The sequence below is a fragment of the Sturnus vulgaris genome, chromosome 2 (genome assembly GCF_052056855.1).
Source record: "Sturnus vulgaris isolate bStuVul1 chromosome 2, bStuVul1.hap1, whole genome shotgun sequence".
Classification (NCBI taxonomy): Eukaryota; Metazoa; Chordata; class Aves; order Passeriformes; family Sturnidae; genus Sturnus; species Sturnus vulgaris.
Window position 1 is genome coordinate 20,463,710 of NC_142244.1, and position 25,914 is coordinate 20,489,623.

General features: G+C 44.9%; 1 protein-coding gene across 2 annotated transcripts in view; it reads right to left on the minus strand.

Annotated features, from left to right (window-relative positions):
• Window positions 1-24,263, minus strand: part of FCHSD2 (FCH and double SH3 domains 2) — a 117,056-nt gene extending 92,793 nt beyond the window's left edge. For both annotated transcript variants that reach the window (XM_014888716.2, XM_088158627.1), the window contains exons 1-2: window positions 24,110-24,263; window positions 21,789-21,886 (exon numbers count right to left, since the gene is read on the minus strand). In XM_014888716.2, the coding sequence (XP_014744202.1) occupies window positions 21,789-21,886; window positions 24,110-24,130 (119 nt within the window). In that variant the 5' untranslated portion in view covers window positions 24,131-24,263. The remainder of the gene's footprint in view (window positions 1-21,788; window positions 21,887-24,109) is intronic.
• Between the last annotated feature and the right edge of the window lie 1,651 nt (window positions 24,264-25,914).

Below are 25,914 nucleotides of genomic sequence, written 5' to 3' on the forward strand. Positions count from 1 at the left end.
AAAAACTTTCTACATTAAAAGTTTTGCACCAGAGAAGAAAAAGAAAAACATTCATCCAGCCCTTGTGTAGGATTATAAAATAACATGGGAATCAAACTGACTCCCAAAATCGACTGAAATCCTGGAATTGGGTGGATGGCAAGCTCTGGCAGGAAGAGAATGGATTGTATAGCAGCTTTCTCTTTCTGAAAAATATTTTAGTTTTAGATTTTGTTCTGCATTTCAAATGGGGAAATAGTTGGCAAGATGATGTATCCAATATTGAAATTTGTTTTGGTGCATGAAGAGAATGGATAAGCAGGGAAAGGCCGTGGGGATGAGCTGTGTGCATTCCTTGCAGCCAGTGCTCCCTGTGGCTCTGGGACTGTGCTTCCCTCCCCTGGCCCAACACATTTCCCAGGAGAAAATTATTTGGAGCAGGGGAAAAGAGAAGGCTGACTAATAAATGCATCACAGTTCCTTAACTTGGGCAGTGTGAAAACTTTGACGTGTGTATCCAGATTTTATATGCAAAGCTGGAATAGCCTTAACCTTACTGTCCTTCAGGATGGACTTTCAAACCCATTCATAAAGGAAACATTTGTTTCCATGAAGTAAAAAAATGTTCTCGAACTACTGGTAACTTTTTAAGACATGAATTAGTGAGTCTGCAAAAAAAGCAGGAACATTATTTAGTGTTTTTTTTAAACTAGGCACATCTTTTTCTCAGAGTAACCATTAAGTAAGTGCAGGAAACACCAGAATTGCACTCTCCAAAAAGGCATCTTAGTTTGTGGAGAGTAATTCCTAAATATCTTCTTTATCCTCTCAACGTTAATGCAATATATTTATTCCCTTCTGCCCATTTTCACTCAGGCTCTGTGAGACCAGGGAAATCTTAGAGAGCAGTAGATAGAAAACTTCTCTTCCTGCCATTTTTTCTAGTGCTGAACTCTCACTGCAAATTCCCAACCCCAAATTTCAACTACTGCTATTTCCATCACTCATATCCATTAAAGGTAACAGATGCTATGAAATACTGAGGTATCTTTTTATAATCCCATTGTAGAAGAGCATAACAATGTGAATTAAAGAGTCAGGTCAGTGGAGAATCATATTTCATTAAGCTTTCCTACAGGGAAACAGGAGAAACAGATGGGCTTAATTATTTCATGGATGTCCACTTGGGCTGGAAATGTGTAAAGCTTACACTTTTATGAAAAATCAATATAAGAAGATTAAAATATACATTAGTGTTTGAGAAGACAATGTCACAACTGCCAATATCGTGCAGTTGTACAAATCTGAAGATCAAAGTCACAGGTTGCAGAGCAGAAAGTTAAACCCAGTGACATCCTGAAAACCAGAAAGTGAATTAGTCACTGTATAAAAATTTAATTCCATGCAGAGCTATGCAAAAACGTAAACACACACTTGATGTTCAGGGCTCCTGAATAAAAGAAGAGGCTAAATTTGCACCAGTATTCAATGTATGTCTATTCAAAGGCTGAGAAATTCAACAGACCTGAATCCCATTTGGAACAAATTCTTGTGCAAGATGATGAAGATCAAAACCCCAAGGTATTAACTGGAAAATTTATACAGCTCACCTGACACCAGCACTCTTCTGTGTTTGTGGTTTTTTTGGCTATGAACATCCAGACAAATTGTTTGGAAATTTAAAAGAAATTTTAAAATACTTACAATTAACACAAAGCCTCAGAAAACGGATAAACTAGTATCACACCCAGAACATCCAAAAATACTAGACTAAAGAAATGCACCTTTTGACTGACCTTGACTTGAAATTAATTCACCCCATCAAAAATTCCCCAAGTAAATCTCCCTAAGAATTGCAGAGCACATTGCAGCTGGGTTAAACCTGACTCAATCCACCAACACTCGAGAAGATGAATCAGTGAATTTTGAAACACCCGAAAATTTCCAGCTTCCCAGAAAGCAGATCATGGATAATTCCTGACAGCTAGAACACACACCAGTGGGAAATTATGACTTTACAACTTGTGCCTGGGAGCACATACAGTCAATGTGCAATCATGTCCAAAGTAATACTATCCTGGATTTTTTTTTAAGTATACACTCACTCCAAAATTTTCCATTAAAAAACATGAAGACAGGACTCATTATAAAGAAGAAAAGAAAAAGGGGAGCACAGCTGGTTTTGTCCCAGTGACAAAACCCACTCCATTAGCTTGAAACAACCCCAAATATTGTTGAATTTCTTTGTATTTATTCTTTCTTATCCTCTTTTTAAACCATTCCAGACTTTAAATGGTTTTGAATGATTTTTAGTGGGGAAAAGGCAATAAATAAGCATACTGCATTACTGCTGGCAGAATAAAGATGGTATTTAGGAACTCCTGCCCACAAATCACTGCTGATCAATCTCTTTAGCAGGGAAGGCATGCAGTGAAGTGTTCCTGTCCAGGATGGCACTGAAATTTCAGCCTGGCTTGCTGCTCAAGGCTGGAATGCCTGAACTTGGCATTTGCCTTTGTTGACCTTCCAGAGGTTCTTGCCAGCCCCTGTCACCCACAGCCTGAGGTCACCCTGGACACAGCCCTGCCTCCAGCCTATCAATGTTCTCCCCCAGTTTAAGAGGCTCCTTCAGCCTGCCAAAAGCTCCATCCCACCATCCAGGTTGTGACTGAAGTCATGGATCAGCCCTGATCCGACCTCTGAGGGATTCCCAGCTGCCAGCAGCACTTGGCACTGCTCCCCACCATTGAGATTTGGGAAGCACAGCCGATTTTCCACCCAGCTATTCAGTCCATGTGTCCCCAGAGTGGCTGTAAAGGTGCCAGGGGACTGTGTCAGAGGTCTCACCAGAGCCACCACGTACAACACATGCACTGCCAGCTTGCCCAGAAGGCAATCAAGCACCTTCTGTCCTTGGGAGTCCACGCTGGCTGCTCCAAATCACCTCTGTGCCCCTTAAAGAAACAGAAAAGAAGCCTCAAAAATGGTTTCCAGGAGGTTTTGCTGTGTAATCTTCCCAGGAATTAAGGTAAAGATGAGCAGCTGCCGTTCCTCAAAATGCTCTTCCCCATGGTCTATTGAAAATGGGGGCAGCATTTGCCTTTCTGCAGTGCTCAGGAAGCTCTCCCCACTGCCATGACCTTTCCAAGGTGACAGGAATCATGTATCCCACTACAGGTATCCCACTGCACCTCTGGAATCCCACTGAGCTCCAGGTCCTGCAGCTGCACCGCCCTGCCCAGTTCCATGGGACAGCTCACAGTGCTGGCCTTGGCTGGGATGGAGTTAATTTTCTGCACAGAAGCTGGCATGGGGCTGTGCCTGGGATTTGTGCTGAGAACACAAAGTTCTGGACACAGATAACTCGGGGATGTTCCTGTTACTGCTGAGCAGTGCTTACACAGCTCAAAGCCTTTCCTGCTCCTCACACCACTGAATGGTCTGGGTCAGGAGGGACCTTAATAAAAATCTTGTTCCAACCCCCTGCCATGGACAGGGACACCTTCCACTATCCCAGGTTGCTCCAAGCCCCCATGTCCAATATGGCCTTGGACACTTGCAGGGATCCAAGGGCAGGCAAATTGTTCCCATTAGTGAGCAGGCTGTGAGTATGGAAGAAATTAGGAGGGAACACAGACCCCAAATGAGCCCAGACCACACAGCACTGCACTCAGCAATAAAAGCTGGGGGAAGAAGAAGGAATGCTCAAAATGATGGCATTTGTCTTGCCAAGGCATAGAATCATTAATGTTGGAAAAAACATCAAGGGATCATCGGGTCCAAGCTGTGCCCAATCCCCACCTTGTCCCCAGCTCAGAGCACTGAGTGCCACCTCCAGGAATTCCTTGGACACCTCCAGGGATGGGCACTCCAAACCTCCCTGGGCAGCCCCTACCAATGCTTCACAGTCATCTCCATGAAGAAATTCCTGCTGATGTCCAACCCGAGCCTCCCTCCTGTCCCTGTTCCCTGGGAGCAGAGTCCGACTCCCCCAGGCTGTCCCCTCCTGTCAGGGAATTCTGCAGAGCCACAAGGTCCCCCCTGAGCCTCCTTGTCTCCAGGCTGAGCCCCTTCCCAGCTCCCTCAGCCTCTCCTGGGGCTCCAGCCCCTTCCCCAGACCATGGCACTGAGTTAAAATACCCTTTGGAATGCCAGCTCCCTCCACAAAATCCAAAGGGGAGCAATCCTGAAATCCTTGGGAGGAAGGAATGGGCCAAAACGTTTCCCCCCCCCCCCCTTGAAGGAAAACAGGTTAAGGAATGCCAATGTCCTTGTTTGGTTTAATTCAGTACTTTAAGGTGGATGCCTTCTCCCACTTTTCCCCAGCAACATGAAAAATGAACCACAATGAATCAACACTGTACAACCAAACAATTGCCATTACCTGGTTTTTAATTTAAGGACAGGTGTGTCACTAACAAAGGCACAACTGAAACCCAAATACTCTAGCCAACATAAATCACCCTCGTGGCTCCATTCAGGGCAGAGGTTGGCAATAAATGCTGACATAAGATAACACAGCAGCAGCTGCATGGCTAATGAGGGACTCCAGGAACTCCCGTGTATGCAGGGACACACTGCATTAATATTCCCTCCCCGTGTCCAGCAGAGACAAAGACAACATACCTGGAGCAATAATGAATCTACAGGAATTATTCATCATGACAAGACTCTCAAACACTGCATGTAATAAGCTCCTCTTTGTGTTTTTTCTCTTTACTAAACAGAATTACCACTACAGAAATGTTTTAGAAGATTTGCATAAAATTCTGAGCATCTGAAGGGTAAATTGTTTTCCAGAACATCACTGTACAGTCTGTACACAGACTGCAGAAAGCATGGCAGTGCAACAACCAGCTTATTAAAATTTGGAACATACTTCACAGAATCCCACAATGGTTATGGTCAGAGGGGACCTTACAGAACATCCCATTCCCCACCCTGCCATGGGCACATGGCCACTATTCCAGGCTGCCCCAAGCCCCAGTGTCCAACCTGGCCTTGGACACTTCCAGGGATCCAGGGGCAGCCACAGCTGCTCTGGGCACCCCGTGCCAGGGCCTGCCCACCCTCACAGGGAATTCCTCTTAATACCCTTCATGCTAATATTTAAACTAAACCTACTCTCTTTTTAGTCCAAATCCATTCCCCTTGTCCATCTTGTCATAAAGTACCCAAGGCTCCAAATTCAGAGATTTTTGTAGCTTGACTTTCCCTTTTCTCAGCAAAACTCCTCCAACATCAATCACTGAACACCACTAAGGATATTTTTTATTTATACATCAAAAAATTTCACCTCAGACAAAACATGGCAAGTGAAGCTTCACCTTAATTACATCACGTAAAAGAATTAACTCCTTTATTACAACTCTCTGTACTGTCAGACCACTACTAAATCATCAGCAAAGAGAACTCATCATGGAATCCAGGTGCCTCCAATCACTTTCTGACTAACTATATATATATTTTTTTACTGTATTTTGATTAAAACATCCCCAAATTTCAGTAAAACCAGTGCTCTCTCTAGGAGTTCATCTCATGCCTTTGCTCTTTCAAAAAGGCAACTGCAGAAATTAAGAAGTTGTAAGCGATGAGAAAGTCATTCCATTTCATTTAAAACCAGAATCTCCACTTGCAGAGAATACTTTAGGGTCCTTTTCAGCCACTCCAAGCAAAAAAATCACCAGAGGTCACATTACAGCAAATCACAGCCTTTATGTTTGGTTTTAAAAATAACAAACTCTCTTTTGTTCCATGGTTTTATATCATCTGAATGAAAAAGATCCCTTCCTAGAAAGATGACTCTTTCATATGCACACTGTCACCTGCCAGGTTTATGTTATTGATTAGAAATAGGCAGGATTCAGCAGCATTTTTATCAAGGAGCAAAAGTTCATGTCAGGTTTGAATAATATCAGCATTGCCACTACTGCCTTTCCTGCTGAAGGCTTCGCACCACCTATTAAATAAACTCCACAAGAAGTTACTGCTCTGTGTTGGGAATTTAACTGCACTGTTCAAACATCGTTTTGCTGCTTGGATTTTGGGCTGGCTTTATTTGCCTGGTCTCCAGTTAAACTGGCTACCTCCCACATTGTATCACATTCGTGCCCTTCAGCACCGAGGGACACACGTGGAATTCTTCCCCCAGCTCTTGTTGATGAGCACATTTCTACATCGGAGCAGCACCTTGGCTCTTCTTTCCAAATTACACGTTAAGGTTTTCCTGGACATCAGTAAAGGGCAAGATGTCCCCAGAAAAGGTTGAGTGGGGGAAATAAAACTGCTGAGTAGTGCAGAGCCCATCAGTAAATGTCTTGCTGCTCCCATTCCCAGAGCATCCCTCCTTCCACTCCCCGTGTCCCTGGCCAGCTGGAAGTGTCACTGATATTGTCCTTGAGGAGCCAAGCAAAGTTTTCATATTCCTGCTTTACTGCCCACCGACCTCGTGTGCTTTCCCAGCTCAGCCACACTTCTGCTGAAATTCCTGACTTTCCCTCACAAGGGGATGGGCTGCTCCTTAGCTCTCTGCAAGTCCTCCTTAGGAAAACTGAGCTGAACCCATCACTCCTTGGCTGCATCCCAGGACACTCTGCCCGCCAGCTGCGTGAAGGAGCTGAATTCTGCTCTCATGACGGCACATCCCAGCTCCTGAAGGCAATTCCTGGTGCCAGAAGCCCGAGCCACCACCAGTCTGGACAGGATTCCGACCCCCAGCCTCCCCTGCCACGGCAAGTACGGACAACGCGGAGCTCCCACACCGCAAACATCCCAACGTGGCGTGAGCGAGGCTGAGATTTTGAAGGAGAACCTTGCTGGGCAGGCCAAGGTCCCACTGGCCGTGAAAGCACACGAGGCAGCAGAACAAACTCAAAACCACCCTGGCGAGGTCACCACAGCCTCGAGTTTTGCCCACAGAGGAGTTCTCTGTGCCAGTGACATTTCCTGCTCGTGGATCCACTTGAGGTCTGCCTGATCTCAGCAGACGTGCGAAGGGCATCTCCACAACTCGCGGAGCACAAATATTTGTAACATCAGGAAAGTCCTCGCTTGCTGAGTCAAGGAATTCAGCTCTCCTTCCTGCAGCTTGCTGGCAAAGCCAGCCCTCGCTTTCTGCTTACCTCAGTGCACCGCTCCAGTTCTCTGGCAAGCACAAAAGAAATAAAAGAGTGGCCTTTTTTAAAACTTGACTTTAATGTACATACTCTGTACTGTCTCCTCTTTAGTCTTAAAATAGCTCCTCGGAACAGAGCTCCATAAATTCCTGCAGAAAGGGAGTAACTGGCAGCTCAAACATGCTGTACCACAGCAGAGCTCTTCTCTCCTCTACAAATTCCCTTCTACAACGCATCTCACGATTTTCTAGCAGTTTTTCCCCGAGCAAACAGGAGCTACAGTATCCGCCCCATCCCTTTTACAGCCGAGCACACAGTAATCCCTTGTCGATTCAGCTGCTACAGAACATTTTACCACCCTGAGGAGCCCTGCTCCATCCTTCTGCTACACGGAGCATTTCCCAGGAACTCACAACTGCACCGGATTCTGTATCTCTGCCCTGCAATTAGAAGCCTGCTCATCTCACACCTCAAACTAATCAGCTCTGACAGCTTTGCTACCATTTGTCCTTTGGAATGTTTACCCGTTAAATCTTCCCTTATCCTCAACTAAGACAAAAGTACACGGAAGGAAAATTCTCCTGAATGTAAACAGAGATATTAAAGCCGAAAATATCTCAACCAGTATTTCAGCGTATCAGGATACTGCAAGCTATTTAATCAAGGAATCAAAGTTGAGCACAATATTTTTGTGATAAAAGCAGTCTCCTGCCTGTCCTGCCAGCATCCACCTACAATTGTTTTTACCCCAATTTTCACACACAATTTTCACTACCTGGATCATCTTCCTGCCATCCCCTCAAGCAACTGCAGGCACTGCTGTTCTAACCTCACTTAACTCAAAGGAGTAAAAATTCTGCCTTCCATGCCCACAGAGAGTAGATAAATGAGCTCCTGCTTTGAAAAACAAAAGCCAGAAAGTTTAACTTGGAACAGTCTTGACTTCCCAAGTTCTCACACATGGAATAGCTCCGGTGGGAAAAGACCTTGACGATGATCATGACTAACCATGAATGATTTCCCACTGTTGCAAAATGGTCCTTCCTGAAAAGCCCATCTGGATCTTCAAGAGCACACTGCTCACTCACAGGACTTCAACTGATGCTCTGCAAACCTAAAACTTCCCCACACATTGTGTTATAAAGTCACAATTTTTAGCAGGACATTTAGAGGTCAATCATAACTGGCACAGGCCAGTTTTAAGTGCTCTTTAACAACATACAGAACCTATTAACCCATCTTGGCAACGTTTCTAACTGATTTAAATAAAAAATATTAAAACATATGCAAAATACTTGGTGTGAGAGTACCCACAAGCAAATTGGGCCTTAAATAGGAGCGAGTTGTGATTTTTATCAGCACAAGCTCCCAACTGATGAGAAATTTCTCCTTTATAAATCTATCAAAAACAACAAAGCAGTTTTTTTCCCAAATGCATTTGTGAGCTATGATTTTATTCAGAATTTTACATGTTCTAATCCACACAACCGATGATAAACCATGAAATATCTTTACCTCGTGCCTGAACAGTGCCCCTGTAGCAATGCACAGAGAAAAAAATTCCAGACAGCATTCACTAGCGAGCAATGTACTCCCCATAAATCACATTACTGTACAGTTTGGGATTAGGATGAGTTGCCACTAGCAACAGAGCCAAAAAAAAAAAAAAATCAATTCTGTCACTATATATAGAGAATTCTTGAAACCTCAAACGTAGCCAATGTTTTCAGCAATTTGTCTCAGAGAAGTATTAGCAGCCCAACATGTGATCAGAGGAACATGACACCCAGACACAAAACAATGCTAAAACAATAGTTTTTCCTTCAGTAGAATAAAAAAAGAAAACAACAAAGAACCGCCAGAAAGCTGCTGGTGACTGCGAGCATTTCATTCACCCTTTTCAAAACAAAAGTGTGCCCTCTTTATAGCATTAACATTCACAACAAATGCAAGGATTGGTTTCAGAGCTTAAGTGTATTTAAAATGATTACTAATGAGTTTTTGTTTTAAAACGGGAAACTAAGCAAGCATTAGGGAAAGATACAATTTAGACAAATACAAGGGTACTTTTCTATAGCTTCCCCAAACCTGATTCATCAAATCCAAAGCATTTCCCTTTTAGAAAAAAAAAAAAAAAAACAGCCTAGGATGCTATAATTCAAACTGTCTGCCAGGAGCTTTTAGAAAACAGGAATATGAGGAGTTTCTTTGATCCCCATTTGCTTAACAGCAAGAAGCCAAGACACATTTCATCATTCATGCTTTTTATTTCATCCTGGATCTGCAGAAGGTTTTGCAGCAGGCAACAACCACCTTGGAGATCTTACTTTACTCATCTGTCACATTTTAGGAATCTTGACAGTGCCACCCAGCTTTATTACAAAGACTTCTCTCCTTTTCTTTCCCTACAGCCTTAATGCGAGCACTTCAATTTTAAATGATGCCCTTCACAAGGTTTCATTGTCACTAACACTGATGTAAGTCAATTTTAATGGATTCTACAGGTAATAATAATGACTATAATGGGTTTTTTCCTCAGAACACAATCACCCTGTTTTAGAAGGGTACAGTAGATGCACTGTTATTTTTTAAGTCGCTAAAATGTAACAGCTCACTGAAAACATGTGGCACAATTTCTAAAACCTGTCTGTAGATACATGTCAGAATCACAGAACCATTTAGGCTGGAAAAACCTTCTGAGATCATCAGGTCCGAGTTTTGACTGATCACTGCCTTGGCACCACCGAGTGCTGTGTCCAATCATTCCTTTAACACAAATATTCCTTATAAATTTTTCCCAAAAGGAGAAACTTCAGTGTATTGCCAGCCTAAAAAAGATATGGAAAAGATACCTGAAAGGGGTTGAGTCATCCCATTTTTCTTGCCACTGACAAGAATATTGATGTTGCTCACTACCTGCAGCACCACTGCCTGCCCTAAGCACATACAGGAGTAGAATGCAGTTAAAACCATTTTCCCTGAGCTCCAGTAAAACCTGCACAGGGCTGGTAATAAAGAATCACAGACTCACAGCATGGTTTGGGTGGGAAGGGATTTGGATGATCATTAGTCCCACCCCTGCCATGGGCAGGGACACCTTCCACTGTCCCAGGTGCTCCAAGCCCCATCCACCCTGGCCTTGGACACTTCCAGGGATCCAGGGGCAGCCACAGCTGCTCTGGGCACCCTGTGCCAGGGCCTGCCACCCTCAAAGGGAAGAACTTGTCTCCCAAAACCCAACTACCCCTGTTCTTCAGCAGTCTGAATTCATGCCCCTTGTCCTGGCAATCCACGCCCTTGTCTCAAGTCCTTCTCCATTTTTCTTATGGGCTCCTTTCCAGTCCTGGGAGGGGCAATTAGGTCACCCCAAGGCTTCTCTTTTCCAGGCTGAACAATGCCAATTCTCCCAGCCTTTCCTCTGGGCTGCCAGTTCAGCAGCACAGCTGGGTGCAGAGAAGGCAAAAGGCATTTCAAACATCCAGCGAGCTGTGTCAACAAAAGGGCCCGGCCCTCCTCTAGCACAGTATCGAGCTAACCTGCTAAATTTAGAACCAAAAAAAAAAAAAAAAAAAAAATCACAACTACAACGGACAAATTCTTGAAAAGGGAGAGAGAAGCCTCTTAGCCAAAGAAGAGGGAGCACGCAGGAAGAACGTGCAAAGAATTAAAGGACATTTTTATCAGGGACACATTAGAGGATGGTCAAAGTGTTTACAAAGGTTTTTAAAACTATTTCTTGAGTACCAAATGCCCAAGAGACAAACAGAGGATTCACTCCTCTGATCAAGTTCAGCCACTTTTCGCCCACAACAGGTAGACTGCAACACCAATTTCAACCACTCTTTGGACACTACAATCAAAATTCTGCATGTTTCCAAATGAAAAACTCCTATAATCACAAAGATGACGTTCACCTCCTCAGCAGAAAAGACCAAGTTTCAAATGCTTAGAAAAGCTAGAATATAGGGCCTTCTTTGTTTTCTATGCAGCTGATTAGCTCATAGCAATTAACTACAATCTGCAATTAATACAAATACGGACAAACAACGTCTAGAAAAAGTTTGTTTGCATTTTTAACCTATTTGAACATAATGGACATCACTCAAGCTCTGCATACATTCAGCCAAATCAGAAGGTTTTAGGCAGATGCTCCCTGAAAGCCTGTACATCACAGAGGGAAAAAAAATGAGACTGCCAAAAAATCTTCCCAAGCTTTCCCAAGTTCTCCCAAGTCTGCCACTATTTATAGTGATTTGAGAGACTCAACACTTCCCACACTGTTACAATTCTGAGCTTTTGCTTTGATTTGAAACACACAGAAAAGAGCTAAGAAGGAGGTACAAACCAGAGTTACTGCAACTACAGAAATTCTATTCCTGGGTGGGAAATGTGGGATACAAGGAACAGCTGCAACTCCCACTAACAATCCCAAAAGCCCAAGTTGTACAAGTACCCTAAAACTACTAATGCTTGCTACACAGAAAACTGATGTTCTTTTAACTGCAGAGAAAAAATGGGATTGCTCAGAGATCCAGAGAAAATCAAATCACGAGCCTTGAATCTTTTGCTCCCAAATTCCCAAGTTTTAGAAAGAGAACATCACTCCCAGGAACAACCTCCCAAGAGACACAGGGTCCTCATTGTGGAAGTTTTCAAGATACAGATGTGAGGTAACTTCATGCAGGGGTGGATGAGATGGTCTTCTGAGGTGTGCCCTGGAGGCAAACCTACTTTTAAAGAGCATTCTGGTATTGTTGGTACAGTGAAGTATCTTCAGTTTACCACCTTAAACCAGTGCCACAGGAGCTGCTTCAATAAAGTTATTGAAATTCAAAGGTTTGGGCTTTGCTGTGATTCATGTTAAAAAAAAAACCAAAAACCCACCCTTGTGATGGTCCTCTCCTAATCTCACCAAATGAGAAAACCATGGCATGGTTGGGCTGCAAGAGTCCTCTGCAGACCCCCCAGTCCAACCCTCCTGCCAAGGCAGGTTCATCCAGAGCAGGTTTGAATAAACCCAGGGAAGGAGATTGCAGAACCTCTCCGAGCAGCCTCCTCCATGTACTCTGTCACCTCACTGGAGCTTTTCTCCTCATATTCAAGGGGAACTTCCTGCATTCCAGTTTGTGCCCATTGCCCCTTGTCTTGTCACTGCAAAGACTCTGGCCCCATCTTCTTGGCACTTGGCCTGAAAATATCTGTATGCATTGATAAGATCCTGTCTCAGTTCCCACAAGTGAGGTGCTCCTGTCCCCCATCACCTTTGGATCCTCTCCACTCGTTCCCTGTCCTGTCTCCCTTCACACAACTCTGGCTGAACAGAGCTGAGAAGAACAGAGGAAGGATAAGAAGACAAAGAGGAAATTCAAAGGCAGGACCTCTTTCTTGTGAGGTGCTGCTAGGCAGTGATAGGTACTTGTCCTCTTATTCAGCCAGCTCAGATCACAGAGACATAATTAGAAACAATCACATAAAATCAATTAACATGAAAGAAACCTTCAAAAACACCAAGCACATTAAAATAACACGGGAAGCCACTCCCATCTACACCCTTTCTCACCAGTGGCAACACAGCTGAAAATGAGCAAAGTACATTTAAAGATGAGCCAGACTAAAACCAGGCTGGGAACACACCAGGACTATGAAAAGCAGCTGCTAGAAATCAAGACACCATAACACTGCCTATTATTGCTTTTCTGAATATTCTTTTTAACTCACAAGGCAATCTAGCCTGTCTTTTCTGCCTCTGCCTGGCTTTAGGATGGAAAGACAAAGATTTTCAGGTCAAACATTAACAGAAATTCAGCAGCCTAACACATGGCAATGTTTCAAGACAGAAATTCCCAATTATGTCAAGAGATTACAACCATTTTACTCCCTGCTGAAAGACTGAAAAATAGGGGTCAATTCCACTTCATTTTTCAAGAACTTCAGCCCATCATCTCTGCTGCTCTCAAACTCTGACATAAAAGCAAAGCAATTCCACCTTTTATAGAGTTAAGTGATTTCTCAAATTTCCAGTTTGCAGATGACACCAAGCTGAGCAGTGCAGTTGACACAAGGGAAGGACAGGGCCATCCTGAGGGTAGGATTAAATGGGATATTGGGCAGGAATTGTTCCCTGGCAGGGTGGGCAGGCCCTGGCACAGGGTGCCCAGAGCAGCTGTGGCTGCCCCTGGATCCCTGGCAGTGTCCAAGGCCAGGCTGGACAGGGGACATGGCAGGGGGTTGGAAATGGATGAGTTTTAACGTCCCCCCTCCCACCCAAAACCATTTTACAAATCTAAGATTCAATCTTATATTCAAAGATGTTTAAAGGCACTTCTGATCTCAGCTCATCTCAGAGCCCTCATGAAAAACTGTGGCTTGCTCAGTTTTTTGCCTCCTCCCTTTTTTTTTTTTTTTCCCCCCTTCAAAAATGCAAACAGAACATAGCAGAGCCCCCTCAAAAAAATCTTATTTATGCTCAGGATTGTAGGTATTTAAACATGACCATAAGTGCCAACATTTTCCCCACTAACACTGGCTTGCATCTGGGTAGAAATAACTATACTTAGTGGCTTTAGCACCATAAATCTTGGAAAGTCTTCTGCATGGCTGAGCTCTGCTCATAAAACGAGACACCAGGGCATTTTGTCTGTGTCATTAAAGGGATGTTTGGTGGAGCTGGCTCAGGAGGAGAGAGGAGTGTGTGAACAACCTTCCCAGAGCCACTGGGGATTGGCCCAAACTGCTCTCACAAAGAAAGGAACGCTTAAAATAACTCCAAAGGCTCTTAGAAGGAACGTCTCCGAAGGGTATGAATAATTTTTCAAGTCTGAGAATGGAATCTCCACGCTTTACAGTAGCACACAGGAAAAAAAAAAAAAAAAAAAAAAGCTAGATTTCAATAGATTGTTTTTTAGTTACTCTCTTTCCTCAAGTTTCAATTGGAAATATTCCATTTGCTTCCTAAATAAACACAACCCCAGACTTACAACCATTAATTCAATACTTTCCCTCTCTTTCCTCAAGTTTTAATTGGAAATATTGCATTTACTCCATAAATAAACACAACCCAACACTTACAAGCTTGAAGTCAGTAACAAGCCCCCAACTTAATAAATGCCTACCAAGTATTTTGGAAAAATGTTATTAAAATTTTAAAACCTCCTATAAAAACCAGTCAGAAAAGCACCACATTGAGCCATTATAAACCAGTTTATACTGCAAAACTTAGGTTTGATAAGGTTTTAGCCACTTTTCAACTGCCAGTCTTTAAAAGTAAAAATGCAGAACATCTTTTCTGTATGCTTTCATATGCAGAAAGCAATCAAGATGATTAAACAAGGTCATGAATTTTACTAAGAAAAAAAAAATAATTTAAAAATCAGATGCATATTCATCCGAAAACCAAATTCACCTGGTGTAAGATAAGATATTACCTGGGTCAAAAGTTCACTGGGAGCAGGAGAGGCTGATCTCAAGGATCAGCTGGGATGGCAAGAAAAGTAAAGACACAAAGTTCTCTGCAGCCAAGATAACCAGGGTACATTGGCCCTTTTCTGGGGAAAAACCCAACAAAACAAACCCAAAACCTTTCTTTTTACCTCCTCCTCCCCTACAAGGAATATTTACATGGTGTAGGATTTGATAATCCCCTTCCCATCGTTTTTCAGGATGCTAGCATGGAAAAGGTTCCTGAGGTCTCCTGATGGGATGTTGGCAAAGGCAGCAAAACCTGCAAAATAAACCTTTGGGCACCAAACTAAACAGAACAAAAGGTTGAGGCTGGATAATGGGAAAAGGCTTTTCTTCCCCCACTGGGTGATCAGGCACACACAGGCTCCCCAGGGAATGGTGACAGCACCAAGCCTGGCTTCAAGAAGCCTTTGGAGAACTCTCAGACACAGGGGGGGGTTTTTTGGGGTGTTTGTGCAGGGCCAGGAGTTGGACTGGATGATCCTGATGGGCCCCATTCCATCAGGATATTCCATGGCTCTGTGACAGCACACCACCATAGGAGATCAGGCCAGGCCACACTGACAGTGCCTGGAATGGGAAGAATGCTCTTCCTCTTCCCAACACAGCTTATCCTGACTTTTGTGGGATGTTCCCAACGCCTTCAATCCCCCCTTACACACAGGGGTTTCCAGGAAAAAGGAAAAACCTTCATCACACAAGTGATGTGATGAGGAGGAAAGAAAACCCAAGAAGCACCTTGAGTTTGGACAAGTGGATCCAAGGAAAAGATTTTTGATCCTTTAGAACTATGCTGTGCCAGGTATTTTAATATAAAATCAATTGTCCCTGTAAAAATCTGCACCAAAGGCAACTTCACAGGACTCGATGGCAGCTGCTGGTTTCCCAGAGCTCTGCCAAGTAACATCGTGGTGAAAAACAAGAGTTAGGTCCAGGAAAAGCCATGCTCGGATAAAATTCAGAAAAAAAAAAAAAAAAAAATCAAACCCACACGACTTTCTGCAAACCAAAGAGTTCGTTCTTAAAAACAAGGCATGAGTCAAAAGTGAAAATGCAACTTTTGGCAAGGAGCTGTACTCAGAACCCAAATCCTCCTGTTATGTCTTGGAAGACAAACTCACACTAAAGCCACAGCTTAACAGAACAAGCCCAGGTTCTCCTAAAAGTCCTTAAAAAAATCAGACTTCCAGAGCATGTGTTGGAATTGCTTTAAGAAAAAAAAGCTCATTGAAATGCAAACCTCAGAGAAAAAAAAATGTGGCGGGGGGGGGGGGGGGAGAAATGCATTTTCATTCTGATGTGAGAAATGCTTTGCTGGGCGTTTTTTACACTATTAGTTCTGCTACAAAAAAGCAAACAAAAAAAAAATCATCATCTTTTGATTATTTAACTTTCATCAGCTGAAAGGTCCTCAGAAATACGAAAGCAGGAGATCCATTAATTTTTGTTAAGGATAAAAAAAAAAAAAAAAAAAAAGAAGGAATGTGGTCCATTTCTCAATTCCACTGTGCCAAGACAGGCCTGAATCATTACACTGTGGCCATGTTTATATTAAAACTCTTCTTTTTTTGCTCAGAACTTGGATTTCCACACCCAGTAAGCAACAGCTTTTTTTTAAAGCACATTCCAAGCTTCCCTCAAACAGTTCCAGTCAAAACATCACCAGATTTTAATTCCATCAAGAATGTGAGCATCTCATTAAAGCCCTGCCTAATTATAGGTAACGTGCCCAGACCACAGATTCTGTGGTATCTTTATATGGAATATTATTCAGAAGAAACTGCACTGACTTTTCTCAAAAAATCCTGAAATTTCTGCTTATTTAGTGTTACAGCAAAGAATGGTGTGTCCTCAACTAATTAGCAGAGCCTGGGGAAAAAAAAACCCCTGAAAGTACAAAACGAAGTCACAATAATCACTAGTGGGGAGAAAGATTAGCCTAGGAGGAAAGAAATGTTATCAGCTCATAAGAAAATTGAAAGTTTTAGAGAAATAAATATTCCAGTCACACAAAGGGAAGCCTCAAGTGTGAGTCAATCCCAGAAAAAAAAAAAAAAATTTTGCACACAGTTTTTGGGAATTTTTCTGATTCTTCTGCTGCTCTGGCAGGTTGCAGGTTTCAGAACCTGTAAGCACAGCAAATCACTCTGCTCCTACTGAAATAAAGCCCCAAACACCAGAGGCAAGAATTGCATCTGCTGAATGCAGGGGATGACCTTGAAGGAAAAAGGAAGGACACATTTCTCAGCAGGATAAAGGGGAAAAAAAGATGGACCTGCTTGTGGGTAGATGAATTTTTAAAAAAGGGGCTTTATCAGGCACCCAGTAGCCAGAGGCAAACATGCTCTGGAGCCCAGGTTCAGGAATATCCAAATAAATTGTATTCCCTGCAGCTGGAGACCAGAAAGAACAGGAAGAAAGGTAAACTTCTCACCACCATTGTGCCTGGGGGCAGGAAAAGCAGAGATTTCTCAAAATTATTCCGAATTTCTTAAGGAATTCTAATACATATGGCTACACACACATGTAAATACTTATTATCTTACAGCTTTATTCTCCATCTGCTCCTCCTTCCACAGCTCCACAAGGCTCTTCCCTAACACAGAATATTTTAAGGGATCTTGTAGATTTGCTGTGTTTAAAACTAGAACTGCTGCTGGTCTCTAGTCCAGACTCAGCCCCAGCTGCCATAAACCTTATCAGGAACCTGCCAACACAGCCAGCCAGATTCCAGGAGCACAAATTCCACCAGGGAGTACAAAGTATATCCAACAGCAAAAGCTTGCAGGGAGCATAACTGAGCACAGAAAACGACATGTTAAAACGAGCAGGAACTGGCTGGCTACAGATGTAAATTCATTCATACTTTTACTTTCTTTTTTTCAAATATGTGTGCTGCTCTGCTCTGGCTTGTTATGACAGGCTGAGGCATCCAAGGAGTTCTCTGTCCTCATCCTGGGCACAGAAACACAAATCCTGCCCTGGAATTACTGCTTCTCTAATAACCTGCAGGAGGGACAGCCCAGCAACAGCATCCAAGACAGGGAAGGGCTCAGACTGGAAAGGAAGAGCCACAAGATCTCCCCATTTGGCTTAACACATCTTCAGTGGCTCTGCTGAACATTAAATAGGAAAGAATCTCAAACAGAGAACTAATTAAAATTCACGAGGTCAGAACTGGATAAAGAAAAGGAGGAGATGAAGCACCTGGGAGGAAAAAACAAAGAAAGAAGTTGACAAATTGGAAGGGAGAGGGAATTGTCAGAAGGCAGAGCTTTGGAGGAGAAGGCGGAAGACAGAAAATCACAGAATATTCTGAGCTGGGAGGGACCTACAAAGACACCCCACAAGGGCAAGGCAGCAGCAGAAAAAAGTCTCTGAATGACACAGGGAAATGCAGCTTTATCAAAAAGAAAATGTCAGGAGGCAGAAACCACAAGGACAGAAGAGGGAAGGAAACAGAAGAGTTTGCACTTAAGATTCGCATCCCTATCAGAAGCACAAGTAGATCGTGAGCCTTTTTGGCAATTCCTTTTAAACGATGAATATGAAAAAAAACCCTGAAAAAAACTAAATTCAGGAGCCAGCAAATGAAAGGACTGCATTGTTAGTCTGTCTCAGCCAGAAATCAGGCAATCTTTACATCTCATTTCAAATGACTTAAAAGGATGAAGCAACGTAGATCAACACATCCAGACAGCCAAAACGAGTTAAGACTTCAATAAGGTGAATTTTCCAGAGCTGTAACTCACAAAGCAGCAGCTGTGCCTTCTGCAGGGGCATCAGGCTGGGGTTACACAGTGACTTTAAACCCGTGTGAACCTGGGCTGCTGTTGAGCAGCTTTGCTCTCCCTCTCCTTCCTCAGGTACTCATCATTCCTCCTCCCTCTCATGCCACACCGGGGGGACTGGATTTATCAAAAAAAAACTGGGAGAAAAGCCAAAGAAGGTTTGATTTTAGGTGGGTGGGTTTCCTGATCCACAGAACTCACCCACCATGTGCTGCAGCAGAATTAGCTGGGGACAGTGGCCCTGGCCCTACATCTTTAATCCAGACTAAAGTTAAAATATAAGCACATAAGACACATAAGCACAACTTCATTCTCTCTAGCTAAACACAAATGTGAAGAAGTTTCAAAAAGAACATTTTAAGGTACCTCAGCAAAACCTGAAAAGGCATAACAAGCACTTTGGAAAAGCAGACCCCAAGCCTTTGAAAAAGCAAGCCCCAGTGTTTAATGTAAAGCAATTATCACTTAATGAGTTTATAAAGTCTGTAGCACATAAATACCTCACAGAAATGCCAAGCTGAACTAAAATGTGAATCATACAGAGCTCTTTACAATTCTGCAGGCACTGGTTCACACACAAAAGGAGAGCATCCCTGTGTTCCAGCAAACCAAGAGCATTTGCAGACCCTGGCTGTGACTTACTCACTATCATCAGTCAAAAAAGGCAATCTTAAAACCAAAATAAAACACATTAATATTGCTAACACCTCTAATAAATTCAGCCATCACAGCCCAACAAAATGATAATTAACTCACTGCCTAAAAGCAGCCAGTGTGGATGGAGTGAAGGACTCCTTGCCATAAATGTTGAAGGGTTTCTGGATCACAGCCACAAAAGCTACATTTACCTGTCAAGAAAAAAAAAACCCTTTTGCCCCATCCCAGTGGCAGAATGACAACCTTTTTATGGTAATGCCAACACAGATCTCCCCCAGAAAGGCATGAGATAGCTTTAGTGAGCTACAGAAGATAAACACATGTCATGCCTAAAAGTAAGCCAAAGACCCTAAAAGCATTCTGAATCACTTGTTCCCCAAATTCCCCAGTCAGTGAGCATGAAGAAATGTAACACAAAGAGCCAAACAGAGATTACAAACACAGAAATGTATTTTTAAATCTATTTGCTAACACATTTCAAACACATTTTTTATTAGAGTCTTGTCAAGTCACGGAAAGAGACTTCAGCTTGAGTGCTACTGAGCTTCCTTGGAGGAACACAACACAGTTTGTTAAGACTGAAATGGATATTTGGTATTTTTTAAAATAAATACTGGAATTTTACATAGTGTCAAAAGCCATCCAAAAAAAAAGGGTAGTTACACACATATTCCTCAACCCTGACCAAGAATCCCCAGTTTTGCATAAAGATATCAAAGCTGCTGGAACTGCAAGCATGCTTTATGGGCTGGTCCACTGCCAAAAATCATCTGCTAATACACCAGACAATAGATGCATTCTGCTGGAGAACTTTCTGATCTTTTCCTCCTATCACTTCTCTTTAGTTGCACATAAAACCCAACCGAAGCGATACAAAAAAATGCGATTTGAATGCTTACATTTATGTGCCAACAAACGAAGCAATTATTCACAATAAAGTAACTTTTTCAAACATGCATTTTTAATCACTGGCTCGCAAGCCCTGATTCAGTGTTTCCTGTTGCCATTGCAGTTTCTGGAATTCTGAGTGCAAAGCTGTGCTCCTGCAGTGCCCAAAAGCTTCAAAAATGCTACCAAAGGACCCAAATTCTTCTGAGTCTTGAAAAACAAATGGCACTCTGCTAAAAATTCCACACTTGTGGATAACAGAGCAGGGTGCTTTCCATAAAAACAAACCTTCCTTCCAGAGACAAGAAGATCCTGTGTGTGTGGTTCCAGCTTTCTGGAATGCTTCAGAACCACAGTGGCTGCATATCCCGAATCCAGCCATAAATCACAGGGGATATTAGGGCAGGGTTGACACCCAGCTTCTCACAGAGCATCACACCCTGACCAACACCATGGAGCCCCCAAAGCTTTCCCCCTTCCCAATTCCAAGCCTCACACACCAATTGGTGCTTTTAACCCCAAATTCCCTGGTTCTGATTCTCTTATGTGATATTGGAACAAATCACTGACACGGCGGAGCTGTCACACCCCATCTCATCATCCCACACTGAAAGGATGTTTAATCTGTAAATCCATGCAGCAATTCTGCAGCCAGAGTGCTCAACACACTCAGCGACCATGGGAGTGAATCAAACATATTAACCCGGCTTCCTAATCCCCAACATTAAAATTCAGAAATTTAATTAACTGCAGAAATTAAATTACATTAAAGGAAAATATTTTAAGCCGGCATTTTCAGGTTTTCCTGGGTTTGTATCCACAGGCTTATGACATCTTTCAGCAGAATACAGACTGAATGATCATAAGCTCCTGAAAAACAGCAAGTGCTAACAAAACCCAGGCTAGAGCAGCAGCACCCAGCCTAGATGCTGTAAAAATAAGTTTCCATCTAAGGGGGGGAAAATTCCTTGGATCAGTCTGTTATTTATTACTCAGCATTTGTGAGTTATACACTCCCTAGAATAATCTTAATCTGAGGAAATGAACACTGTGATCTTTCCCATACGGAAAAAAAAAAAAAAAAAAAAGAAAGTGTTTCAATACCCAAAAAAACAAGGGGGAGAAAAGGCTCCAGCCTTGACATTCTGATTTATGGAGGACGCTGATAGTGAGACAAACAGAACTTCATCTGTCAAAGCCAAACACTTGCATTTAATATACAAACATCGAGCAGGAAATCTCATTTAAATAATTAACATGAGGACTATCCACTGCCAATGGACTTGTGTTGAACATTTTACAGGACATGGAATGATTAATCCTTCATATAATGCCAGGTACCCACTCCCACCATATTTTGTTAAAAGCAAACCACATTAGGTAAAAGGGATAATGAAACCCCCACAGCTGATGTCATGTGGATTTTCTCTATTGTTTTTAACCCATGCAGAGTTTTAAATTATACATGCAAATATCTTCTTGTAACTTTCTGGTAAAAAAAAAAATGCAATCTGCTTGAAAGTGCTTTTCAAAGCTATCTCTAGTGAGACATAAATCATCAGCGGCTTTAAAATATTTTAGTAATTTTAGCAGCCTTTTACAACTGGCAAATCAAAGTCTCAGCATATTATGTAAATAAATATTGCTGAAAAGACCAATGCTTTTTGGATGTTGTTTGTGAGTTTCTTTTAACATTTCCCCCATTGAAGAGAAGAAAAAAATGGTTTGCATTGTGTTAGCTCCAGTTATAATTTCCAGCTGTGTCAAAACTTTAACAGCCTAAAAGCAGGAAATCCAAAGAGGAAATTCCATCGTCAGTTCCTGAATTTTGTAACTCAAATGTTCTTCCAAAAACTGGACCTTAAAGGAATTTTGGTAATATTTTCTGTAGCCTTACCTGATATCTTCCAGTAGGTCACATTCTGCCTGATGCTTGGCCTGAAGTTTTGTCATCTGCTCAACCTGAATGTTTTTCAGCTCTTGTGTAACTTTCACCTACAAAAAACCCAAACAAACCCAAGGACCATTTATATTTTCTGTAATTCGTGTCACATTTCAACAAGCAAACAAACAAACCAACCCAAGGACCACTCATATTTTCTGCAAGTCACATTTCAACATGAAAACAAACAAACAAACCAGAAAAGGCTTCAGAAGGTTGGCTTTACATTTTTAGCACTGATGTATTTTTCCTTTGAGCCCTGTGATCCTGCTAAAATTCCAATATTTTGGGGTCCTATTGGGTAACTGGCACAAGGCACCAAATGGCACAGGGTATTGGGAACGATTTGGTTTTGGAAGGGAACCTTGGAATTGTTTTGCTCTTGTTTTTTTATAAAACAAGAGATCTTGCCATTTAAGCCCTCTAGTGATCACAGGGAATCCACATATCGGCCTAAAAAACGATCACCAATATCTCTGAACACATTATGCATTAATGAGGACAGAAATGCCAAACTGTTACTGCAGAGGGATGAGAAATTCAGAGGAAGAGGGCACCCATCACCCTCTTCTTCATTAGCCAGGCAAAAAAAAAAATTAAAAAAAATCCTGGTTCTTATCAGCTTCTCTATTTTAACTCTGAAAACCATGCCCAGCAACAAGCACCCTTTAATTACAACATCATATAAAGACAAGTTTTTCACATGACATCAAAAGATAAATCACATGTATGCCCCTGACTTTAAGCAGAAAAAGCATCTATTTTTAACGCGAACTTTCAGCATTTTTGATTTTATCTGTCTATTAAAAAAGCCCAACTCAAAATAAATAAACCCAAACGACACAACCCAGGTGATGGAAATAAGCTCAAATGAAATAGCAGAGGCAAAGAACGACACACATGTAAAATAAACAAACCACCAAACACGGACTAAAATCGAAGTAACTGAAATTAAATCGGTTTTGTTTGACAAAAGCAGAGTCTGCCCCTAAAATAAGAGGCTGGGAGGCAGGAATGAGCCAAGGAGAGACCTTCACTGCAGCTGCCTGCCAGGGCTGCTCTGGGCATGACAAGGGAATCCTGTTTATGCTCCCTCCTCTCCTGGTCACTACTGCAGGGGTTTATTACCCAGGAGAAGCGGGAAATCTCCTCTCGCCACGGAGAAAAATCCAAAATCTCCATGGGGCTGCAAACCACCACGGACCGGACCACCCCAAAGCGGGCAGCATCAGGGGCATGGACCAGGCACAGATCCCGGCCCCACGGAACTCCTTCTTCTTTCCCTGGAGCCTGCCAGGAGCAGCCTCTCCATCCTCTCCATCCTCTCCATCCTCCCCACACCCCGACCATGCCCGCACAGCCCCCAAAATCGCCACAAATCACCACGGACCGGCTCAAGACCCCGTTGCAGCTCGCGTTTCCCCGATACCAACCTGCCTAGGCAGACAAGCCACGCCGGGCACAGCCTTTATCCCAAATTTCCATTCCTGCTTGCCTCTGCTCCCACACCAGCCCCCACGGCGGGCAGCACCCCACATCCCCACGGGCCGCAGGGTCACCCAAAAGCCTGCCCGGTGCATCTGCAGGTCGTTCCCATCGCACGTGGGAAGGCGGGTGAAAAACGCTGCACAATTCCCGCTGTTCCCTGCTCCGTGTGCTGCTGGCACACGCCGGGACAGTCTGCGTCCCTGGACCAACTCCAGACGTGACCTTCTTCCCCCAAGACAACCAACCCCTGGCTGCTGGCACCAACGCACCACGCGAGCCCCAAAATGCTCGTGGTAGCACCCCCCCACCAGCAGCCAAACCTCAGCGGCTCCACGCAGGCACTGACCCCCTCCCAGCCCTCCATCGCTCCCTTCCTGGAGAGCCTCCGCTGCAGACGGGGGTCCCTGACCGAGCGCTGCCCCCCTGCACCTCCACTCCCCATCCTCGCCCTGTCCTACCTCCAGAGCTCACTCCCACCCCATCCCTCCGTGCCCAGTCCCCAACAGCCCCCCGACATCTCCCCATCACCCACCCCGCAGGGCCACCCGAGCCCGAGCCACCCCCCAGCCCCCAACTCGCCGCTGCACCCCCCTGCTCCCTTCCCAACACTTGCGCTCCCTCTCCAAACCTTCCTGCAGCCTCCCCCACCGCATAGCCCACCCCTCCCCGCGCCCTCGGACCCCCGCATCCCCCCCGTACCCCAAACCTACCCCAGCCCAAGCCGCAGCCCCCCAGAACCACCCCCGGCCCCTCCGCGCACAGCCCCCTGCGCCGGGCGGGGGTCTCACCTTCCTCGGCGGCGGCTGCATGGTGGTGCTGCGCTGGGTATCCACATCAATTCCCTCCCCCCCGGCAGCAGGATGCGGCCCCCGCTGCAGGAGGAGGAGCAGCAGGAGGAGGAGGAGGAGCGGGTAGCGACCGTCTCCCTCCCGGTTCGGGGCGAGTCCCGGTCGGCGGGAGGAGCGGGAGAGGGAGGGAGGGACGGAGGGATGGAGGCGGGGAGGGATGGAGGCGGGGAGGGCGCCTCTTCCGTACGGGCAGCGGAGCGGCGTCCCGGCGCTGGGGAGCGGCGAGGGAAAAGAGGCGGCGGAGGGAGAGCGGGGAGAGACTTTGGGAAAAGACGTGGTGGGGGAAAAAAATAAAAGGCGGAAGGAAAAAGAAAATATTTAAAAAACACAAAACCGGTGCCGTGAGAAGAGCGCGGCGGCCGCGCGCGCCCTCCAGCGGCCGCCCCGGGGTCCTGCACCGCCCCCGGCGGCCGCCATGGGCAGGGGCGGGGCGGGAACGCCCCCGGCGCGCGCGGGGGGTGCGGGGACGCACGGCGGCCGCGGGGGGGCGCAATGCGGGGGGAACAATGGGGGAGCACAATGGGGTGTGCACGGTGGGGTGTGCAGGGCTGTGTATGGGGTGTGCACGGTGGGGTGTGCATGGGGTATGCACAATGGGGTGTGCACAATGGGGTGTGCAGGGCTGTGTATGGGGTGTGCACAATGGGGTGTGTATGAGTGTGCACAATGGGGTGTGCAGGGCTGTGTATGGGGTGTGCACAATGGGGTCTGTATGGGGTGTGCACAATGGGGTGTGCAGGGCTGTGTATGGGGTGTGCACAATGGGGTCTGTATGGGGTGTGCAGGGCTGTGTATGGGGTGTGCACAATGGGGTGTGCATGGGGTGTGCACAATGGGGTCTGCACGGGGTGTGCACAATGGGGTCTGTATGGGGTGTGCACAATGGGGTGTGCAGGGCTGTGTATGGGGTGTGCACAATGGGGTGTGTATGGGGTGTGCACAATGGGGTGTGTATGGGCTATGCACAATGGGGTGTGCACAATGGGATCTGTATGGGGTGTGTCTGCGTGTGCACAATAGGGTTTGCACAATGGGGTGTAAGGGGGATCATAGGATGTGCAGGGATGTGTATGGGGTGCACGGTGGGGCACAATGAGGGTGCAGGGCTGTGTAGGGGGTGCACAAGGGGGTAGACAAAGGGTTTGGGGTTTGCATAAGGGGGTGCTCCGAGGTGAAGGGGTTTGCACAGGGAGGGTGCAGGCTGTGCACGGGGCAGTGAATGGGGGTGCACGGGGATGCTGTTGGGGTGCTCAGGGGTGCAGGGTGGTACCCAGAGGAGTGCAGTGCCCTCCGAGGCACCCAGTAGAGTGCAGAATCCACGCACCGGGATTGGGGACACAGCAGGACACAGCTGGTGACACCCCGGGGGTGCTCCCCAGCACGAGCAGCCATCCCCTTCCCTCCAGCACTTTCCAGGCTGCCCGAACAAAGCTGGGCACCAGGAGCTGAACTACATGAGGGACCACCACTCCCTGACAGCAGCTGGAGAATCCTTTGATGCTGGCACCCAGATCCTGGTGTGTCCCAAAGGCAGCACCCTGGGAGCAGAGCACCTGGACACGAGCCTTTGCACGGGGTTGGTTTTAACCAAAGGAAAATAAAGCTGAACTCTTCAGCATTGCAGACACAGAGAGCCCAGGAGGCAGAAGTGATGCTCCCAGCACTGTCATGTTTCACTGGGTGTGAATTAAAAAACCCTGATCAGAAGTACTTTTGAGGATTTTAACCTCCCTCTCCTGCACTGA